At 38.4% G+C, this 21,404-nt stretch overlaps 2 protein-coding genes across 2 annotated transcripts in view; one reads left to right on the forward strand and one right to left on the reverse strand.

The window, feature by feature from the left end:
• Positions 1 to 623, reverse strand: part of RASGRP1 (RAS guanyl releasing protein 1) — a 36,599-nt gene extending 35,976 nt beyond the window's left edge. The window contains exon 1 of the mRNA XM_085062035.1: positions 490 to 623. Within this exon, the coding sequence (XP_084918161.1) occupies positions 490 to 521 (32 nt within the window). The 5' untranslated portion in view covers positions 522 to 623. The remainder of the gene's footprint in view (positions 1 to 489) is intronic.
• On the forward strand, positions 520 to 21,325 carry LOC146436253 (uncharacterized). The gene is made up of 2 exons (XM_085062038.1): positions 520 to 814; positions 18,555 to 21,325. The coding sequence occupies exons 1-2, from the start codon at positions 520 to 522 to the stop codon at positions 18,566 to 18,568; spliced, it is 309 nt and encodes a 102-aa protein (XP_084918164.1). The 3' UTR covers positions 18,569 to 21,325.
• Positions 21,326 to 21,404: the final 79 nt, after the last annotated feature.

Below are 21,404 nucleotides of genomic sequence, written 5' to 3' on the forward strand. Positions count from 1 at the left end.
GACACCACGAGTAAGTGACCGTCTCCCGTGCACTGACCCCGGCGCAGGTGCCGCTTCCCCGGCGAGGCGCACAATTCCCGTTCCCTGGCGCGGTGCCCCGGCCGTGCCGCAGGTAATCGAGCCCGGGCGGGCACCGCGCCGCCCCTCCCGCCCAGCCGGCACCGTAACGTGAGGCTCTTCCATTTCCATCCCGCCCGACCGCCTGCCCGGCGCACCGGCAGCCCAACGCGTGAAACAACATCCGCTCCCGCACACCCCCTCCTGCGCTTCTTTCCTCTCCCTGTCCCACCGAGGACGGCCCCGGCCGGCCCCCGCGGTTCCACCGCCGCACCACAGCCCACCGCCGCCAGCCCCGCCGCGGGCAGAGCCCAGCCCCACGGAGCCCCAGCGGGCACCGCAACGCTCTCAGGAGCGGCGGCGACACCGACCCCGGTACCCGCCGCCACGGGGAGGGGGCGACGGGGGCATAAAACAGCACGGCAAACTCACTGGTTTTCTCTCCTTTTGCCTAAGGTCCCCATGCCGGTGCCAGCCGCGGCTCCGCCGCCCGGCCGGCGGTGCCAGCAGCGCGGGGAGCGGGGCTGCGCGGGGCGGAGGAGGCCGGGCGGAGCGGCGCGGCCCCGCGCATCGCCTCCTCCCTCCCGCCCGCCTCGCCGCTCTCCCGCGCCCGTCTCGCCTCGGGAGGAGTCTGAAACCGATTCAAGTAGGGCAGCGACGGCGGCCGCCACCCGTGACGAGCGCTGGCGAAGATCTTATCGGCAGGAGGAAGTACTGAGCTGGGGCTGCTCTTCTCCGAAGCCGCCGGCTTTACCAGGTACCCACACGCGCTCCCGGCTCTCACCGCCCGGCTCTGAAGCCGCCGCAACTTTTTCCACGGAACCACTTCGGCCCGGCAGGGCAGGGCAGGGTAGGGCAGGTCCTGCCCTCCTGTCCTCTCCCCTCCCCTCGGAGCCAGTTCCTTCCCCACGGCGGGCTCGGCTGCGCCCGCGGAGCTCGTCAGCCCGCTCTGAGCTGCAGCGTGGGGCGAGCGGTCAGCACAGCCCGCAGCCAGCCCCGGGTGTGAAGGCGGGGCGGTGCCCGCTCATGCAGCTCTGCCCCTGCTACACGCGACTCTCTCACCAAACCAGCCTCTCTCTGTGCCATGCTGAGGTGGAGGCACAAAACCGAGATGCCCGCGTTGACTATTGCCACTTTAAAGGCTTATCCGGCACCTTATGCTGTCCCTCCGGTTTAATTGCAGAGCAAGGAAAGGGACCCCAGTGCTTTTCATAGTTCTTGTATTATGATTAGGAGTTTCTGAGAGCTCTTCTGAAAGTTGACGTTGTCAACTTTTCCACTTCTGAGAAGAAACGGCCAGGCAAGAAATCTCAAAGGGCAAACTCACCCTATATACTGCAACCTCTAGTTTGTCCAAAAGGTCCTTTTTTGAGAAATACATTCAACAGAGCAACAGAAAAGTACAGGGCCCTGGAGATGCTGCATTCTTTTAGAGCTCAGTTTATGTTTTTAAACATTACTTAGTCATATGCCAATGTGCCTCACACCAAGATTCAGACAGATTTCATAAACTGTTTCTTTAATTTTAAGACTAACTGACAAGATTCAGGTATTCAAAGTAATTTCCTGCCAACAACCAGGGCACATTTCTCTTTAGGTTTCCAAAATGATCAATTATGCTCACTGGCTTTTCTCATAGGCAGTGATAAATACCATTATCACAGCAGGCACTGGGGCAACCTGACCTTTGCTTTGCTGAAGAATTCCAGGTAAAAGGAAAAACCTTACAGATTCCGGGCAATCACATTCAGTAGGTGACATTCTTTTTAGTAAATTGTAAGCTCATTCCTAGCATAGAGCTTGAAGGTCACTGCGATTTAAGAAACACAAATACAGTAATACATATCCAAGATCACATGTCATGCTCTGTGGCAGTTGTGTTGTTAAGCCAATCTCAGTTGAATTGTACTTCAGAGAAGTACATCCCAGCCATCTTTGCTTTTTCTTTTACACATTTTCCTTGAGAAGTTCACATGCATACACAAATAAATGGAGGTTTTGACAGAAAGAGTACTTTCTAGCTTTTTGGCCTGAAGGTAATCCATAAGTAAATCTCACAGCACACAGTCTCATACAAATATTCAGTCGTAACTTAATGCCCAGACAGCAGTCTGACATAGTGATCCTTGAATGTGACATTCTCCTGATGAAATGGTCTCTTAGTGTTAAGTAGATTCATGCTTGGTTTGTGTTCTCAGATGATCAGAGATTTGCTGTGTGGAAAGGCAATATATGTCTTCTATTCTTAGAGCTTCAATCAGTAGTTAATTGCTTTAAAGTATAACTTGTGATCCAAAGGAGCCATGCTAACAGAGTTACAAGATGATAATGGCTAGGATGGACCATATTGCTCCCAAGGGGACATGACTTGCTAGATATTTTTGTACTCTTGTGCTCAGATTCCTGGAAGATTTTGCAACAGTAGGGACTTACAAATTGGATTTTACCATTAGAACCAAGTGAAAGAACCAACTTACTGCCTTAGCTCAAACTGGATCTTCGGAGTTCAGTTGTACTTCAAGATACACCTTTTTCCCTCCAAGTTACTGCAAGTCCACAAACATAGCTTGGCCTTGAATTGGAGTAGAGAATAATTTTCTTAAAGCTGTGCTTTCAAATCTATTTTAAGCTCATTCAATTTGCTATTTTTCCTGGGTCCATACCTCCTCATTAGAATGGGCCAGCTAGTGGAGCATGTATTGCCACACAGTGGGTTGAACACAAAAATTAATCCAGACAAAAAAATAAACTCAGATAACCTAAATAAAAATTTTACATATTCTGCCAAACAGTACTAATTATTTAATTCATTTCACCACCCACTCATATTAGCTCAACTGCTGCCACAACCAAACATTGAAAAGAGAGCAAGACCACACATTTTTCCAGTAGCATTTACTTAGATCTCTTTAACACAGGTCATTGTAAAAGCACAGCCTCATTCTGAAAGCCTTCTAGTGTCTTTGTGGTGTGGGATCATGAATGAGAACATTCCTTGGCAATGACAGAGCATCTGATATATGGTACGTTCAGTAGACAACATTAGAAAGGCAAACCAGATAATCTAGTGTAGGAAGCAATTCCAGACAAGGAGAAAAGCTTGCTAACATAATTGGGAAGAAGAACAGCAAAAAGAAACCTAAGAAGTGTCACTGTATGAAAAGTCAACTTCTTTGCAAAATGTCATGCAAACTAGGTAGTAATCACAGTATTTGGATTTAACAAATTGTCTTCAGTGAGAGCCTGCTAGCAATTGCACATGAAAAACTTCATCTGAGCTGTGATATGCCAAAGGTGTGGCTGTCCAATATTGTCAGCCCTATTTAAGGTGTCATCTGAATGTACTTCTGTGTTATAATTAAAGTTTGTAGCTCTTAAAACTCTTAAAACCATTTGTTGGTTTGAGTGTTGATTTCTGTTAAAGCTATTAGAACACTTCTAGTGTCTGTTCCAAGCCTGGGTCATCTCTTTTGATCAGTTCACCAATTCATCAAACATTTCCATTTTTGGAAAGTTGCAGAGTTAGTGAAGGTTTGGGTCTGATAACCCCACTGAGTTTATCTAACTGTGTAATTCTCTCACTACTCTATACTGATTTCTTCTGTAAAGGTTGCTTCAGTTAAACTAACATTCAGCAGTCAGCCTTTGGTTGAACAAGGTGAAAGAGAGACACAACTAGAATTCATGAAAGCAGAAAAGGAAAATCTTAGAAAGACTGCCAGAACCCAGAGTAGAGCATGGAATACTTGGACTTGCTGGGTTTTGATTTTGCCAGAGCATTTTTTGGGTTATTTGCCGACCATAGATTCCCCACTATTCTCAGGCTGATCATAACGGCTACTGTGAGTAAGTTTGTTCATTTCAAATGCCAAAGGTCTATGGGATGGATTGAATGAGTCCAGTCTTAGTAATGACCCTTGTAGGAGTAAACATGCTGCCACTTGATGGAATGTCTGTGGGTTTTTGTCTTGGAAATTATCGGCAAGACATAGCTTGTAGGTAAAGGCAATAACTTTGATCAGACCAGCTGAACAATTAAAAAGATACAAGATTTTGAGTAGACTTAACAAGAGTTTCTGTAGAAAATCTCAGAATCACACAGTGTCTGAGTTTGGAAGGAACCTAAGGTCCAGCCTTCTGCTCAAAGCATGGCCAGCTGTGGGACTAAGCCTGCTTGCTCAGGGCTTTATTTAGCTGGATCTTGAAAGCCTTCAGGTCTCAAGTCTGCACAGCTTCTCTGACCAGCCTATTAGAATATTTGACAGTTCTCATGGTTTAAAAAAACCCTGAAAATTAAAAAAAAAAAACCAAAAAACTATATCTAATTACTGTCTTTGCTTGTTTTGGTTTATTTGTGGTGTCTCATACTCCTGCTATGGACTTCTGTGAAAAACCTGGCTCCCTCTCAATGGCCTTCTCAGAAGTATTATATTACCTGGTCTAATGAAAGGCATTATCTATACCTAAAAGTCTTGTCTTGACTGTGTCTTTAAGCCATTACAGTTATGACAGTGTTACCATGTAGAGAGGCCCTTTGAAGACTTGTGAACTTCAAAATTCATGTCTCGTGTGTATGGATGTCAATATTGCCTTTGACCATAAAACAAGATACAATTTCTTTCATAGCACCTCTGCATCAATTTAAATCATAGTATGGATAGGTAGCAGGGGCAAATGAGGAGACATACTGATGGGAGTTATCTTTTTCAACTGATTTGGTTACAGAATTTAGATGGCTTGTAGTTACTAGGGGATGAGGATTGGAGAAGTAAAATTATTGTCTGATGACTGAGATAATTGAAAACTGCTTATGCATCTTCTATGGGCTCTAAAGAGTTCCTTGCCCTTCAAGCAATGATGCTGAAAAGAGCTTTCTACATATTTATTTGCTGTATTTCTCAGTTGTTGACTGGTCATTCTTTTACCTGCAGAAATTGCAGAAATCTGAGCATTCAGTAATGAAAATTAAATAACAACCTTGTTCTTCAATCATGCAAAGGACTAAGTTACGCTAATTTTTTTTTTAAAAAGTCCTCATAGTCTCATTTTGAGTACTACAACTTATGTGGCACTTCCCTTGTGCCTCTGTTCCCCCTTTTTAAATGGCAGAAAAAATCCCACTGTCCTTCACAACATTGAGCAATAAAGTATTTTTTCATATATATATACAGTTGTGTTGATGAATATTTATCCAATTGCTTAGTAATATACTGTGAAAAGAATTGCATTTATGCTTGTGAAAGTGCTCATATATTCCAGGAATGCACATGAGTGCATGATTTTGCAACCCAAATTAGATGTTTTACATTCAGTCCAAGAAATTTGTGACTGATAGATGAATACATGCATCAGGCAGTGCATATAGCACTCCAGTTTCATCAGTACCCTGACTGGGATTCTGAGCAGAGACACATCCCCCCAAAATGGCCAAATTCCTCTTCCCTTCTTTTCAGACAAATCTTGCAATATGAAGTGAGCCAGCCCAGTAAAATTTAGATATTTCTAATTTTTAATAACTTATATTTTCCTTCTGTTTTCACTCTGGATTCCCTCAAAGATTTAAAAGTCATCAATTTACTTTAAGAACTATGCCTAAGTTTATCATTGGTTGTATGTACAGATAATTTGCAAGTTGCTGATTTGCAACAGTCTTGTACTGTCAGCTATGTATAACTGAAGCTTAGATTTTCTTGTTGCTTTTAATCAAGGAAACTTTTAACAAAAGTGGAGTAAAATGAATTCTTCTAGTAAAATGTAGAAAAAGCAATGATAATATATAAATTGACAATATATAAAAATATCAAGAAGCCTGGTGAGTTAGAAAATGTTACTAACTGGTGACATTCTTCCGAGTAGAATCACACTGATTTGTGTGGCTTTCAGGCTCAGTCCCCAGCCTTTCTACTGATTCAAGATTTTTATATTTTTCTCTTTAGGAGAACACTGAAATACAGTAAACACTGATCATCTGCGATAACAATCATCTGCCTACCTTGCATGAATTTCAGTTGCACACAGTGGGGCAACATGCAGTGAAAGATAATCATACTGCAAACAGAAATCTGTATTCTGCATCAATAAACTCAAAATCACATTTAATTCTGGCAGCAGGGAAAGACAAAAGTTTTATTTACTAGAACTGAGTCCAACAGTATTGTCATCAGAACTTCTATTTCCCTCCAGTAGTCCACAGCAAAGTAGCTTTCTTTCCTTTAGGGTCTTTCAGAATTAACATATTTGATCAGTGTTGATTTGTATGCTTATGTGTACATAGAGTTTACCACTTGATTTTGATAAGAATTGTAAAAAACACCTTATTTCTTAAAACATATGTATAAATTATGGATAGATAAGGTGAAAAACAGCTGGTACTCTGGAAATAAGTGTCCAGAAACCTCAAGATACAGAAAGGAAAAGCATAACAATACTACTAAGAATGCTTCTTTTTGGTTCACCATCTGATTTAAAAGAACAAAATAGCTACTTAAACAGGAAGTAGATAACATCATCCCAAATTCCCTGTGTAAACATTTCCAAGGAGACAGTGATTAGCTACTTCCTTTACAGGATATCTCTTGGTCAGCAGCAAGAGGCCAGACACCACTCTCTAGAATTATCCTAAGTGTATTGTTTAAACATTTTAAAATTGGTTTCACAGTTAAAGTGTTGTGGACATAACAGTCCCTCTGAAAGTATAACAGGATGAAAGTTGGGCTCACAGAAGTGTTGGGGTTTGGTCTTTTTAATGTAATATTTACTTAATTTTTTTCTAAAATTACACTGCTCCTTCAAGTTGGAAAGAAATGTTTCCATGTACTTTTTTTCTGGCAGAGCTGCTTCAAAGTTTCCCGATTGAGGGGATAAAATTTAATTTTGCTGCTGCAGTGTTCAAGGTCAGTATTAATAATTTTGCCCTTGTTATTTTCAGCGACAAAGTCAGTGGCAGGGATCGTGTGAACAAGTAGGAGTGACAACTCCTGCTGACTGGGAGGTGAGAAGAAATGGAGTCATGGGGGTTTCACAGGTTGTGGGTGTGGTAAGTGGTGTTTCTCTGCCCTTTCTGATTTCATCTGTTGGGCAGGAACTTTTTCTAAGAGGATTTCACCCTGAAATGCAAGGTTGTGGTGATTTGAACTGAACGCTGAATTGAATGCTGAAAATGTGAGTGGACATGATACGCTGCACAGGCAAGGCCCATTCTTCTTTACTCAGGGACACTCCTGGTCCATCACTTTAAAGGAAAGGTTCTTTGCTCTTCTCACCAGGTTTTGCTTGCTCCTCTCTCTGTTTCTCTGATATGTTCATTTTGTGAGTCAAATGGAGAAGAAAGGGAGAGGATAGGGAAGCAGGAGCATCTTCCCTTAAACCCATTCCAGCAACTCATCAAGCCCATGGCTCTGGAGGATCACAAGGAAGAACCAGGCTAAGAAAGTGTGGCTACAGGTAATAGTGGCTGCCAAGGGCTGGCTCTCTTCTGCTGTTAGTGGTACAGGAACAAACAGTGAATTGACTGTTATTTAAAGGGAAAAAATAGTCTTCATGTGGGCTGCAAGTGGTAAATTTACCAGCCATGTGTGTGCATGAAGGGAAATGTTAAGCTCTCCAAGACTCCATTTTTCTCTCATGTGCTCTCTTGTTCTCAGCCTGTATACTTATGGCTAGACTCAGAGGCTCTTAGTTCCACCTGTACTGCTGAAGGAAAGGTGGTAGACTGAGTCATTTAATTGTTGCCCTTTCAGTTGAAGAGAACTGATATTTCATAATATATTTGGAGAATATATTTTTATTGTTAGAAAAAAATCCTGTTTTTTTATCAAAGCTGCTTACAAAATTTGTTACACACCACAGTGCTGTGTTGAACTTCTTTGTCCCTGAACAATATAATCAGGATAGGGCAATACACTGGTCAGGCTCTATAGTTCTTACAGTTATGATGAACTAATGGTGAAAATACCTTGAAGAGGTGGGGGAGCCAAACTGTTCTCAGACCATTTACAGGAGAATATTTAACACTCTTCTGTTGATACCATCAGACTTACACTTACAGGAAGGGAATGTAAAACCTGTTCCTCAGTTTTCTAGATTTAATAGACACTTTGAAATAAATACTGTTGATAACAGGATCAAGAAAATGAATGCAACAAAGATAATTCTGAGTAAACAGAGAGAAAATGGACATTGGTGGTCCAGTGTGGCTAGATGTGAAATGAGTAGAGGGCAATGTCAATTACCAAGACCTAAAATGATGTAAATTTTCCTGAACTCCTAAGATTCTTTCCTTTTCCCAGTTTTATATCTCCTTACCTTTTCAACTTTAAAGCAATGTGTATTGTTTCCTGTTTTAAAGAGCTGCTCAGAATAGGAATATTGTCAAGTATTACTGTCACTTTTCTGGATTAGAAGCCCTACCTTTTATTGGCTTTACTTTTAATCAGGGAGAGTAGCTGTAGCAGTACTGAACAAACTGTAATGGTGAATATATATCAATGTTCTGTAGCATATCAATAATAATTTGAAGGTATTCAGACACCAATTCACCAAACATATTTAAATGTACTCTTATTGTAAAATGCCAAACAGGAGGCTGAAAATTCATATGCTGAAAATTAATCTCATTTAAAATACAACCTTATTTGTTAGGAGCTCCTCTAGGGGCAATATTAAGAGGTCCTTGTAAAGCCCTAGCCCAAGTATAGTTAGGTTCAGGAACTTAGTCCTTAATTATATGTGTCTCTGTGAATATTTAACTTAGAAAACAATGCACAATTGGCAAGATATGCTGAGAACTTTTAGTTCTAGGATTTCTGGTTGTCAGTCTACCAGTCTACAAGACGGCTAGGTAAAATATTCAAAGCTTTTTGTAGCCTCAAGTAGAAGGTCTTTCAAAATTGTTCATTTACGGCTTTTTATTTTGTCTCTTCAATCTGTGAAAAAGTCAACAGTACCTTTCTCTATCCCAGCTGAAACCAGGAAAAACACTTCTGAAAGCTTCTTAAATCCTGTGGTATAAACATGAAGTCTTACGACAACCTGAAAATAATACAGTAGTGAAAATTGGAGATTTTATTTCTGTCTGAAGAGTGATTGTTTGTGTGTGTTCTCTCTACCTATCTACCTGTCCTATTTTATCACTTTGGAATTTTGAAAGGAAGGTCTGTTAATATTTGCTCAGGATGACTCACAGGTTAAAAAAGTATGCCATTTCTTTGTCAAATAAAAGCACATTTTAAAATTTGCGTTTAAACTTAGTATCTATCTTTAAAAGTTCAGAAAACAAAGAGGAGGGAAAAACACTGTCAGTAAACTGTGTGACTAATGAGTCAGAGTAACTGAACTAGTGTTAACAATGCAGATTGGTTTATGACACTTTTAAGAGCATGGCACACAATATTCTCAGCATCAGTAACAGAATATTATTTAAGACTGTGGACAAAAGAAAAGTTTAATGCGTAGTTCCCTAGTAGAAAAATGACAATAAAGAAATTGTGCTTAGATGGACATGTCAGATTCTTTCAATACTCAAGTCACTATTTTAAATGTTGCAAAGTATTTGTATTCAGACAGAAAAGTTGTTTAAGTGTTTTTGTCTCAGTCTGTGGTTGTGACGATGAAAATTAGTTCAAATTCTTAAACAAAATAGGTCTGTATACACTTGGCTTTTTTTGAAGGCTAAATGGCAAAAAATAGATAGTTGGAATAATTGCCATTTGGGTTTCATAACCTTATACCTCTTTAACCCAGCTTTGATGATTTCTCAGGCATCCTGCATAATGCACTGAGTATGGAGGATTCAGTTCCTCCCACAGGTGGGAAGCATGCACATGCCATGCTGACTTTACAATACTATTCATCATCATTAGAAGTTGGGCAAGTATGTAGATGTGCTAGACCATCTCATTTTCATGCAAATTTCCAAGATTGTGCTGTACTAATAGTTGTGGTGAGGATGTTCAGAGAAGTAGATATGATTTTAATGTTTGACATGCTTCCATAGGAAGTTGTTCCTTTGGAGCTGTGTAGATTGCAGAACATATTTAGCTATACTGTAGAGAACTAACGAGTTATTTAATTGGTTTTTTTCTTTTTGTTTTCATGTTTTATTTTAATTGCCTGTATTTACTTATATATAATATGAGTTACTTTGCAGCCACCTTTTCAGGCATTGCTTGTATCCCTCAACACTACTGTCTTCATTTACCTTATTTTCCTGATTCTTGAACTCTAATCTCAGTGGTTTTGGAAACATCAGGAATAAGAGGAAATTCAGGAAATTACTCCAGCTATTTAACAGGTTTATCTCAATCATGAACCTTTTCTTCCTCATTTTGTTGCCATTTATGTATAGATCAGAACATGTTGGGTTTTTTTTTTAATTTTATTTATCTGTTGTGCAAATATCTCCTTTTCCTGTTTTATTTCTTTGTATCTCATCTGTCCTTTGGCTCTCACAAGACACATTATTTAAAAAATCAGTTATTGAAAGCACTTTACAGTTGGTTTATGGAATATGTTTTGAAAAACAACAATACCTTCCCAGTATACAAAGTCCTTGTGCTACCTTTTGAGTGATTGAACACTATGCTTTTTGCAAGCCTAATTCTTTTAATATTTTTTATACTTTGAAAAATTGCTTAAATGAATCTGGTGCTTGAAGCTATTTAACTTTGCTAAACCTTTGTCAGTTTGTTTTATCTTCCGTGGGCATGTGGTGGCAATTCCTGATATGCTGACAATTTTAATGTAGTTAATCCCACAGAACCTGGGGCAATTAAAGAACTACCAACAAGGTCATTTTACTATTGAGCAACTGTTCAGCAGGATTGTTTTTTGTCTCAGCAGAGTATTTTGTCTTTCAAAATCCTTAGATCCAAGTTAAAATTCTTAGTATCCTGACACAGCTGCTTCCTTAGTCTGGTGGCATCTAAGCTGTGTTTCTGGTCATGCTAGTAAACCCCCAACAATCAAAACCCATTGGCTATTTGTTCCCCTGGATATGTTGCTTAAATATCCCCTTCCTGAGGAAGTGTTCTGGCAGTTGGCAGTGTTAATGCTTGTTTGTGTGCATTCCCTGTGCACACCAGGTTCTTAAATTATTGAATAGGAGAGAGTGAGAGCATCCTACCATATAGCCTGGCATTTAAGATGTTAAGATAAGATTTGAACTTTTACAAACAGTGGAAGGAATTGAACTTAGGCATCTCACAGAATGATACCATGAGTGTCAGAGCATGCTCTATGTGCGAAAGCATCACTGTTAGGGCTCCTAGTATCTGAGCCCTTGAAATTAAAACATCACAAAAGCAGACTTAAATTCCTTGCCCTTTGAAGGGAATTTATCTTCAGAATAAATCCCATAAACTCACATTAAAGGAAGTGCCTCTGTTAAAGGGAGGCCCCTTCTGCACCTCAGATGATGTTTTAGGATATGATCTATCAGAAAGAATGACCATTAACTATGTTCATTTGCTCCTGGCTCAGAATGCAGTCTGTGGTCAATCTGAGTAACTTTAGTTTCTGGATTCTGGTCCTTGGCCAAGCACCTAAAATGGCTTGTTACTGCTTGTAGCTGTTAGTCAACATTGTGTTTCATGGTTAAGGTCACAAAAGAAAGCTGTGGAAGAGCAAAATACCGATTTTAAACGTAAGAAGGCTAAGCCAGACTTCCTCTCTAAAGTATTTCATCATAATCCAATAAACATGTCTTAAGCATTCTGTTGACTTATGCTTCCATCTTTCCTTAGTTACATCATTTTCTCACATTGCAGTTGTATTGCTGCTGCTGTTTGAAAGTACCACCCTTTTAAAATGTGTAATCACAGTAATTGCACAATTAGCTGTATTCATTACTATAGCAACAAGAATAAAAATATTCTCTAGCCCATCCCATGTAAAAAGGTCTTAGGTTCTCTCATTGCATTTTATTCTTATGCTGAATGAATGTGCCTGACACAATGGAAATTGTGTGCTTTGGTTTGGTTGAAGGCTGCTCACATTAGTGAGGCAGAGAGAACTGAATTATACTGGAACCCTTGTTTTAAAAGGTGAAATAAAATTTCTGACCTGCTCAGGAGTACTCAAATGAAACATATGTACCCTCTCTCCAGCTTCAATCACACACTCTTGGCAGGGTATCTGACCAGCAGGACAGGGAGCAGTGCTTGTAAAGAAGCAAGTAAGTTCCAGCATGAGACACAGGCTCAAACTGGATATATTGTAATGTTAGAACGTAAATAATTGCCTTCCTAGATTCCCAATGAGGCCTTGTCTATGCTGATATTTTTTATTAGACCTTGCCTCATTATGACATCTGAGATCACTAACATAAATATTCTCCATCATGAACGTAGCTTCACCCCAGTTTTCATCTCTGTTTCCTCCTTCTTCCTTTAAGTACAGCAGTGAAGCTTTCTGCTTCCATCAGTTTTACTCTCTGAAGGAAAACCTGGAAATCTGATGCCATCCATCCATGAGCAGTTATTCTAGTTCATTATTTTATTATGAATAATGCTGTATTTGGCTTTCTTCCTTTAAGCCTCAGTTCCTGTCGCTGTTGAGCAGCTAGCAGAGTAAAGAACTCAGTTCTCAGTGGCAAGAAGGAAAGATCTTTATTGTTTTGATTTCATCATATATTTAGAGTTTTCAAAGGTCACCCAGATGGGTCAGTTAGAAACCTCCCCCTAGGCCTGATTGGCCAGGTCTGCACTGTCCAAATCTTGGGACACTGTTTTTAATAACATCCAAACTTTATCTTTATTTATAAAACACAAAAAGAATTCTCATGGGAAAGACCTGTGCTAGCCACAAGTTCCTAATATTGCATTGTTTTGTGAGGTTTCATTTTGTTGTTGGGTTTTTAATTAACGAATTTCTAATACTCAGGAAACTAAAACCTAACTGAAGAAAGTGCATGTTTCTGTTAACACCAAAACTAAAATAGTATGATTTCTATCACATGAATTTTCATGCTATCAGGCTACAGGCTGGCACCTACTACTGTCCCCCTATTTTCACAACATTAGCATTTTATTACCTTTGAGACCAAGACTTTTGAATTACTTTCTCTGTGAGACCAATACTTTGTGTCCAATTTGCTAGTTTGCCAACAGGTTCAAAAGTTACTACCAGAACATGTGTGCAACCACCCATACACACCCCCCGTGATTGCACAAGTTTCATTTCCTTAGCAAACCAGACTGAAAACAACAGTCAAAACCAGAGAACTCAAAACTATTTCTCCTAGTCCAATAGAATATCTACATTCTAGCAAGTGAAAGAAACGGAGTATTTAGTTTCCCCTGTAAGTCCTACCTGTAAAAAGCAGCTTCATTCACTGCTTATCAGGCTCAAATGCAGGAAATCCTTTTTTTGCTGTAGTCAGTTGTGTAATGTTGGTCAAATTCTTGTCTCCCTCATCTCATTTCCCCTTTTACCTATTTAGAAACAGTATGGTCAAGGAGGAAGAAGCACTTTGTCCATGTCTTTACAGTGCTTAGCATGCTGATGCCCATGAAAGACTCCAAAAATCAATTCTTAGTGCAACATTTCTTTTGTTCATTATTGTATAATTAACCAAAACAGAAACATCTGAGGACTTCAGTCACCAAAACACCAGAAAACAGTTGTTCACAGCTAACTTTTTGAAATCTTCCTGCAGATTACAGGGGATTTGTTTTTTGACTGTGTGGCCAAATTTAAGCTCATATAAACTTTTCTGGATCATTTAAAAGAAAAAAGAAATCAAATAAGCTTTTCCTTATAAAGAATTAATCTAAATTACTAGTTTCTTCTACTCTTAAGCACCCTTCCTAAGGATTCATTTCCTAAGCAATCATTTGTTTGACTTGAGAAAATACAGGAATCCTAAGAAGGAATTAGTCTTTTTTTCCCCCTAAATTGAGATAAAAATTACATTTAGAAATTCTGTCTGGTTTTGATGTTGATGGTGGTATCAGCAAGTGCTGATAACTTAAGTAGGATTTTTTAAGTTCAAAAGAACTATGCAAGCCTCACTCACTCAGTACCTTACTATAAACAGATCAAGGGATGGGTTCTGTGATAAAGTTGTAAGGGCACACCATACCCTACACCCAGTTATGTCAGAAAAGGGACAGGTTTCCATCCACACTGCTTCTCTGAGATGCTGTTTAACTCTGCTTTTCTTTCAGCACAGACTGAAACTACGGATTTCCACCTTAGGTTTAACACCTATAAATAAGGATTCTGAACTGCTAGAGAGCTGTTCTTGGTTTCACCATAACTAATGGAGTCTCATTTTGCATGAAAAATGTGTTCTGCACTTTGGACTAATACAGCAGTGATCTCACAAAGCCTGTGCAAGTTATGAGGGACAGTCAGTGAAACTTTAGCTTAATTTGGATTAGATGTCCATCATTCTCAGTTTATGTTAAACCAGCAACAAGTTTTACATTGACAGAGTCACCTTCTTCCTCCAATTATTTTGAGGTCTCTTTCTTCCATACAGTGTGTTTACAAAGGGCTAATTCTCTTTCATGCACTATTTTAGGAATTTTCAATGTTCAAAAACTTCTGATAATTTTTCCTATCTGATAGATAACTAATCAAAGTTTATTCCTGATTCATAACTGGAATTAAGGGAAAAAGCTTTGATGAGATGTGGCTAGCATACACAACATCAATTAACAGCCAATTACTAAACAATTTTTCTAAGATGGCATTACCTGATGCTGCCTGCAAATTAGTATAAAACATAGTAGCAAAGAGTGCAGTTAAACTGAGGATTCAGGCCTGGAACAATGAGAAGCAAATATGTTGCCTGTGCTAGGAATGTGAGAACTGTCATTCTAGAATGTATCAATGCTCTTGCCTTTCAGCCTCTAATCTTGCATTTTCATCATGTGTACTAGTTGACTTTATTATAGGCTATTTTGTACTTAGACTGCTGCTTAGGAAAGAATCCCAAGGGCTGGAGTCCAACTTTGTGATAAATGCAACAGTACTATCATGGAACAAGACCTTTTCAGATCCCCTAAATGGAAAAAAAATCACATTGGGGCTTAATTCTATTTCCACCTTTTTTTTTTTCCTGTTCAAGTGTCATGTGATCTTTGAAGCAGCACATTGTGCAAATTTTGTGCACCAGCTACAGAACAGTCTGTTCTTAAAAAACGGGTAATGCTTCTGTGTACCAAAGAGCTGAAGTATCAGGAAAGTGATGTCAGGAAAGCCTATAAAATACCCCACACAGATGTTTTCTGTCACCTAGATACCTGACACTTGCATCCACAAAGCTGTACCTGAAGCAGAGAAGACTCTTTTTCAGGTCTTGGGCAGGATAAGAGAGATATGAATGTTTTTAGGACAAATCCTTACACCTGAGATAAAAGCAGTTGATGTGTAAAAATCTTCAGATGACAAATGTGGGAAATAACCTGAAAACACAGATAATACTATTTAAAATCTTAAAAAAAAAAAAGCACAAATATTTATCCTTTCTTATCAACAAATTTCTGAGCAAATTTCATTTACCAAGCTTTGCACATTTATAAAATATACCTCCTAGCTTAACAATTCTGCCAGTTATTAAACATTCATCATTAGACTTACTTCATATCTAAAAATGACTCATGCACTTATATGTAGAATTTCAATAACATCCTGGTTGCTAGGGTACATGTGATTACTCTGACATATAAAGTATCTGTTAGAAATGGATTTTTAAATTATATAATGATCAAATTTGTAGAATTTGTTTATTCAATAAGTATTTTTACCAGTAATTAATTATGCAAAACATCATGACATTTTATGCCTTTAAATAAATATTTAGTTGTATTGCATATAATGGCTAACAGACACATATGACTTTTTTTTTCCACTTCAGTAAACAACTTTTTATTTCTGCCATATGCATGTGAAACAGTAGTTTCCTGGGTGATTTTCCTTGGCTTGTTTTTTCTCCCACTGTCTGATTCTGTCAACATTGTTGCTTGTCTGTTTTTTATCTTTTTTTCAAGCTCCTCCTAGCTTTTTCTGAGGACCAGTAAAAAAAAAATCACCTCAACAATGCATATGGGCTTTGATACATTCATCTATGTCTCAGAGCTATCAGCTTGTTTATGCACACAGCACTGAGTTTGTCCCTGCATCAACTGCTTCCTGGCAGAGCCTGGGGGGATTTCCTGGTGCTGTCACTCCTCCATTAGTCCAACCTTCTCCAGGATTCATGCTTGTGACATCATCTGAGCTTTGAGGCCAGAGCGATCTCTGCCACTCTACTATTTAATATTAATTTGTGTCCTGGAAAACCTGTGGTAAAAGAACACTAAACCTGCAAAGTTATGGGGTTGGCATGTGAGAACACCAGAATTCATGCTTCCTGTAAAACCAGAGGTTGGTTAAGTAAATTACCTTTTTTGGTTTTGTTGCAAAATTGAAACAATTATAAAGTACATTCATTTTATGTCAATCCAAAATACTTTCTTCGTTTTAGCCAAAGTATATTTTTCTTAGTTGGATTCACAAAAAAAACTTAATTGTGATTCTATTTGTTTATTCCATGTAGCACTGTAAACATTTGGTCTTTTCCATTTTTTTGCATTTATTCTGGGCTTGATTTTCAAAATGAAACTTCAAAAAATATTTCATCATTTATCATAAACATTTCATCATAAACAAAATCATTTGCCCTAATAATAGCAAAAAAAGATTTTAATTCTTCTGCCTCTTAGCATTATCAGATTCAACTAGTGTTAGTAAAGTAGAAAAATATATTTTTTATTACTAAGAAACAAACGTAGATCTACAGAAATGCTTCTTTTGGTCTGTAGGTAAGTAGGCATCAATAGACAGTGTGTACCTAAATAAGCACATATTATTTCTGCAGGACTCCTGCCTGATGACTGTAGAGTCAGTGGACATGATACTCAATGCTCACTAATTATTGAGAGCACAATATTGTGAGGGAGTAAAGTGGCATTGAAAGGGAAAGTGCTGTTACGTGGTGTTATTACTGGAGCTCTTAAAGGTTAATCTTCAAACAATACTTGTTTTGTCATTTCATTAAACAGCTTGGCTGGGAGATACCGGAGTGGGATAATGTAGTTTGCTGACAGCAAAACCCACGTCTCTCACTAGCACAGAAGGTTGCCATGTCCAGGAAGACCTGCTTGACTGTAAGAACTGGAATCATATACAAAGGACAAATTCTTTGGGACTAATACCGAGAGTTTCTGTTAATTTGTGAGCTTGCTGACTGGAAACAGGTGTGGTGGGGACACAGTGGTTGATCACAGAATGATTTATGAGTCACTGGTGTGATACAGCTGTAGGAGAGGTGAGTGTGCCTGGTGACACTGGCTGTGGCAGTGTTGGAAAGCAGTTGTGTCATTTGATGGGCAGGAGCTATCTCATCTACCATAGCTCTAGGCACCCAAGCTCAAGAAAAATTATTTCAGAGTGAAACAAATGTTACAGAAGGAGGTGCTGCATTTCTCTGCTCTAGTCCAAACTGTCATAAAATTCTTGTTCATTTAGCTGAATATATGAGATTTCATTCTAAAAGAAAAACATGAGCACGAAAACACATAGAAACTTGCCATGATTCAGATTAAGCATTAGAAGTTTCTGGCAAAATGATCAGTACAATCTAGAGATGAATGGGTTATAGCTTTTTCTATGGCGGGCAAGCAATTCAATGATCCTTAGATTCAATCTGGAACATTTAGGAAAATAATTAGATTATGTGGTAGGCTGCAACTGCAGGTTAGGTTTAGCAACCCATAACATACATTAGGTCTGATAGTTCTATGGTCCTACAAGTAATCTGCTATTTTCTGCAGTTTACTGTTTCACTGATTATTTGCAGTTTATTGCAGTCTGCACTGAATACAGAAATTAGCTTCCATTTTACAATTTCTGATATTATTAGTTTTAGTAAATGTTGAAAGAAAACCCATTTATGTTGTGATAAGGAAAACCAAAGTGCTAAGAATAAAATGCAAGCAGTTAGATCAAATAATGTTGTATGTCCCACGTAAGATATCTATAATCTTCTTTCCCAAATATTTAGAAATTCATATTGAAATCATACTTATCACTAACTTCTGCTGAGGTAACTCAGCTCCGCTACAAGTCAGATCCTAAGTGCCTTATTTTTTTCTGTGTCTTTAATGATACCTAGATTTCAGAACTGTATGGAAGAGGCAATTTAATCCTCCATTATGTTCTAAAACACTAGTTTAAGCTGTAGCAAAAGACCAGATTTCTTTTCACCTGCCTTGTCCCTATCAAGCACAGATGTTTCTGCGAGCAATGTTTTATCTCAAGGTGACTCTTACGGGTTGAAACTGAAATGATGCTGAGATACCAGTTATGCAAAGGGCTTAACTAAATGAGAAGGCTGAATGAGTGTAATTTGATCATTGATCAGTCTGATTATTTGATCGCTGCTCTGATTATTGTCTGCCTGAGTCTTGCTTAGAGGATAAGCACCCATAGGCTCTATTTCCACTCTGCAGGGCTCCAGTGGTAATGCCAGTCTGAGGCACTGTTGTCTTTGCCATGCCTGGACATCCATTTCTCCTGTGCTGTATTCCACATCCCCTGCCTCATACCTGACTGTGGGACTGCACTGTGAATGACATCAGATGACTGATGGACCTTGTTTGTGCACGTTTTCTTTCTTTTTAACATCAATCATTCAAGCCCTCCAGTTCACAGAATGACTAATGCTGATGCTTTGGCTCAACCTAGAAGGCAGACATGCAGCACCACATGATCCACTCCAGGAATGATTGACCTGAATAATTCCTCATGGAGTATGTCTGTGTTGGACACTAGAGGTCTGACCATTGCCTGGGGAGACAAAAGACTAGTCTTTCTAGTTTCATAAAAGTGGCTGTAATTATTACAAAATTACCAGATGAAACAAGTTTTAATCAGAGCAAAAAAATCCACACCATCATCTTGGTGAATTTAACAAAATCTGAAAAGACTGATTATAAGTTGATCCTATTATTTAATCTTTTTAGTCTACACAAGTCTAGAATGTAATTTAATGCAGGCCATATGATTTATCTTCACTTGATTTTACTCTCAGAAATGGTTCTATCTTGGTAGCTGAAATTTATAGAAATACCTAGCTAGTGGGAAACAGTAGCATGAAGAACATCAGCCCAAATAGATGCAGTTTACTAGTTAAACCCAAGAAAAATGTAATTTCTTATTATGGAAAATCATAAGGATTATAACAGAAAATGCTAACCCTGTAAGCATTGCACTTCTCATCCTATTAAAAGAAAAAGGAAGGAATATTGTTTTTAAGCTGTGGTTTTTCTTAGCCCCTATATGCTCTGCTTTGGTTTTGACATTGCATGTATAAGCACTTCTAAAAACTGTGATCCAGTAGGTGCTTTTAAAATGGGCTTCTGAGAAATCTTTGTGCCTGACAGGTAGTGATTTTGTAAAATCTGACAAAATGAGAGCATTAACCTCATCACCAGATACCAGCTTCTTCTTCAACTTTCTTTCTCAGTCATGTGCAAGAGGTTTCTGTTTAGTCAGAATTCCTGAACAGTCAGAACTGAACTTTTCTCACACTGCAAGGTGCTGCAGGTTGCACATGTGCGTTTGAAATAAAGTATTCTGTCAGATAGTTATTGAAATCTTGGATTTATGCCAAAATTCATGTTCATGCACTTCCTGTTACATTACTCTACCAAACTGACCTGCCACATGCTTTAACCAAAAGAGTAGTTTTTTGATACCATTCCTTTCTAAGAGAAGATAAAAATTTGCCATTTTAGCAGATGAATTACTTATAGTAAAAAATTATCTTTATTTTTGCATATGCTTCTTATAGGTATCATGTAAGGCAAGTGAAAATTTACATTTCTGCAATAGATAGACTCTACCTTTGTGTTTGTATGGCATGTAACACCTGACAAACTAAACTAGATATCTTTAAAATAAATTCTATAACTGAGAATTATATTTAATTCATGGAACAAATTAGTTGAGGGAGAGAAGGGAGTAAAATTCTGTGTAGAGAAGACAAAACTACATTTTATTGAAAAAAATTGCCAGGACTTGCTCACCTAACACAAATTTTGTCCTATGAGAAATATTGCTTTGGCTTCACTTCTTTCTCTTCCTTGATCTCACTCTCCTCTCAGAGAATTTAAGAATTTAACTCTGTACCCTGTAATCTCCATGATTAAACTGATTAAACTTAGCCACCAAAGCATATCAGTAACACCATTTAAAAATTCAATTAAAAAATCAGCCTTAAATTCTAGCCTACTGTCTAGAAAAATCAGCTGTATTCTGATTACCACACCAGTATATACACAAGCATTCAGATGAAAGACCAGGGCTGTAGACCATAACCAATTAGACACATCTCTTTTTGCTGAGTGCATGAGATAATGCACAGGCCCAAATACTGTTTTCCTACAGCATGTCAAAAACTAAGATGAGAACAGACTAGATTATGTATCCTATTTATATTTACTTTCACCCTCAAGAGAAAAATGTAATGTATATGTTTGTAACAGAAAAAAGCCCTTTCAGTGAGAGCCTAAGTTGCCTTGCATTTGATATTAAATTGCATATTCAAGAGACAATTTCCACTATACTTAGAAGAACCAATTTTCAGAAATTACTACAGATAAGTACATAAAATTTCAGATGTTATCAGCAGTTTTTCTGAGCTTTGTAATTCTTGATTAAAGAAGAAGCAATGTCACTCAGCATTAACCCAAAGAAAAATATATATCCTTAGGCTCTGAGGAGATCTTAAATAGATGTTCGCTTTACAGCATGAGTCTGTGTTGGAACTAAAATGAAAAGAGAGAAAAAGAACAAAAAGTTCTGTAAGGAAACATCAAAGGCCATTAGAGAAAGAGCTTTTAAAAAGACGACAGTAGCATACGGAAAAGTAATCAGGCACTGCCACAGAGAGAAGAATAATTTTGAAAGTAATAGAACATTCAAAAAGCATAAAACTTGTCTGTGAGGTGTCTTCTCTTTAGTTAAAAGCTATTTTTAAAAGGTTTACTAAAGGAAAATGTCTCTGAATTTATTATTTTCAATGGAAAATAACTTTCGTATAATGCACATATAGGTGATATCTGGTTGTTGTAGGCTGAAAAAAAAATATATATATATGTATATATAAAGAGTTCACTGGGTCAACCATTTTAATACATTTGAATAAAACTACCAGAAACTCCATGTGGCTTTGAAAATAAGAGAACGTTTTAATTAAATGGAAACATTGATTGGCAAAAGAATGGCACTTAATTGTATTACTTTAGTGAGTTATTTTTACATTTAATAGCTTAGACCATTTACCACTGAGGTTGAAG

This window comes from Lichenostomus cassidix, chromosome 5 (assembly GCF_008360975.1).
Source record: "Lichenostomus cassidix isolate B80296 chromosome 5, HeHo_3.0, whole genome shotgun sequence".
NCBI lineage: Eukaryota > Metazoa > Chordata > Aves > Passeriformes > Meliphagidae > Lichenostomus > Lichenostomus cassidix.

Bases quoted from the DNA above. Each gene is read 5' to 3' on its own strand.
- LOC146436253 (XM_085062038.1), top strand. From the start codon at position 520: ATGCCGGTGCCAGCCGCGGCTCCGCCGCCCGGCCGGCGGTGCCAGCAG.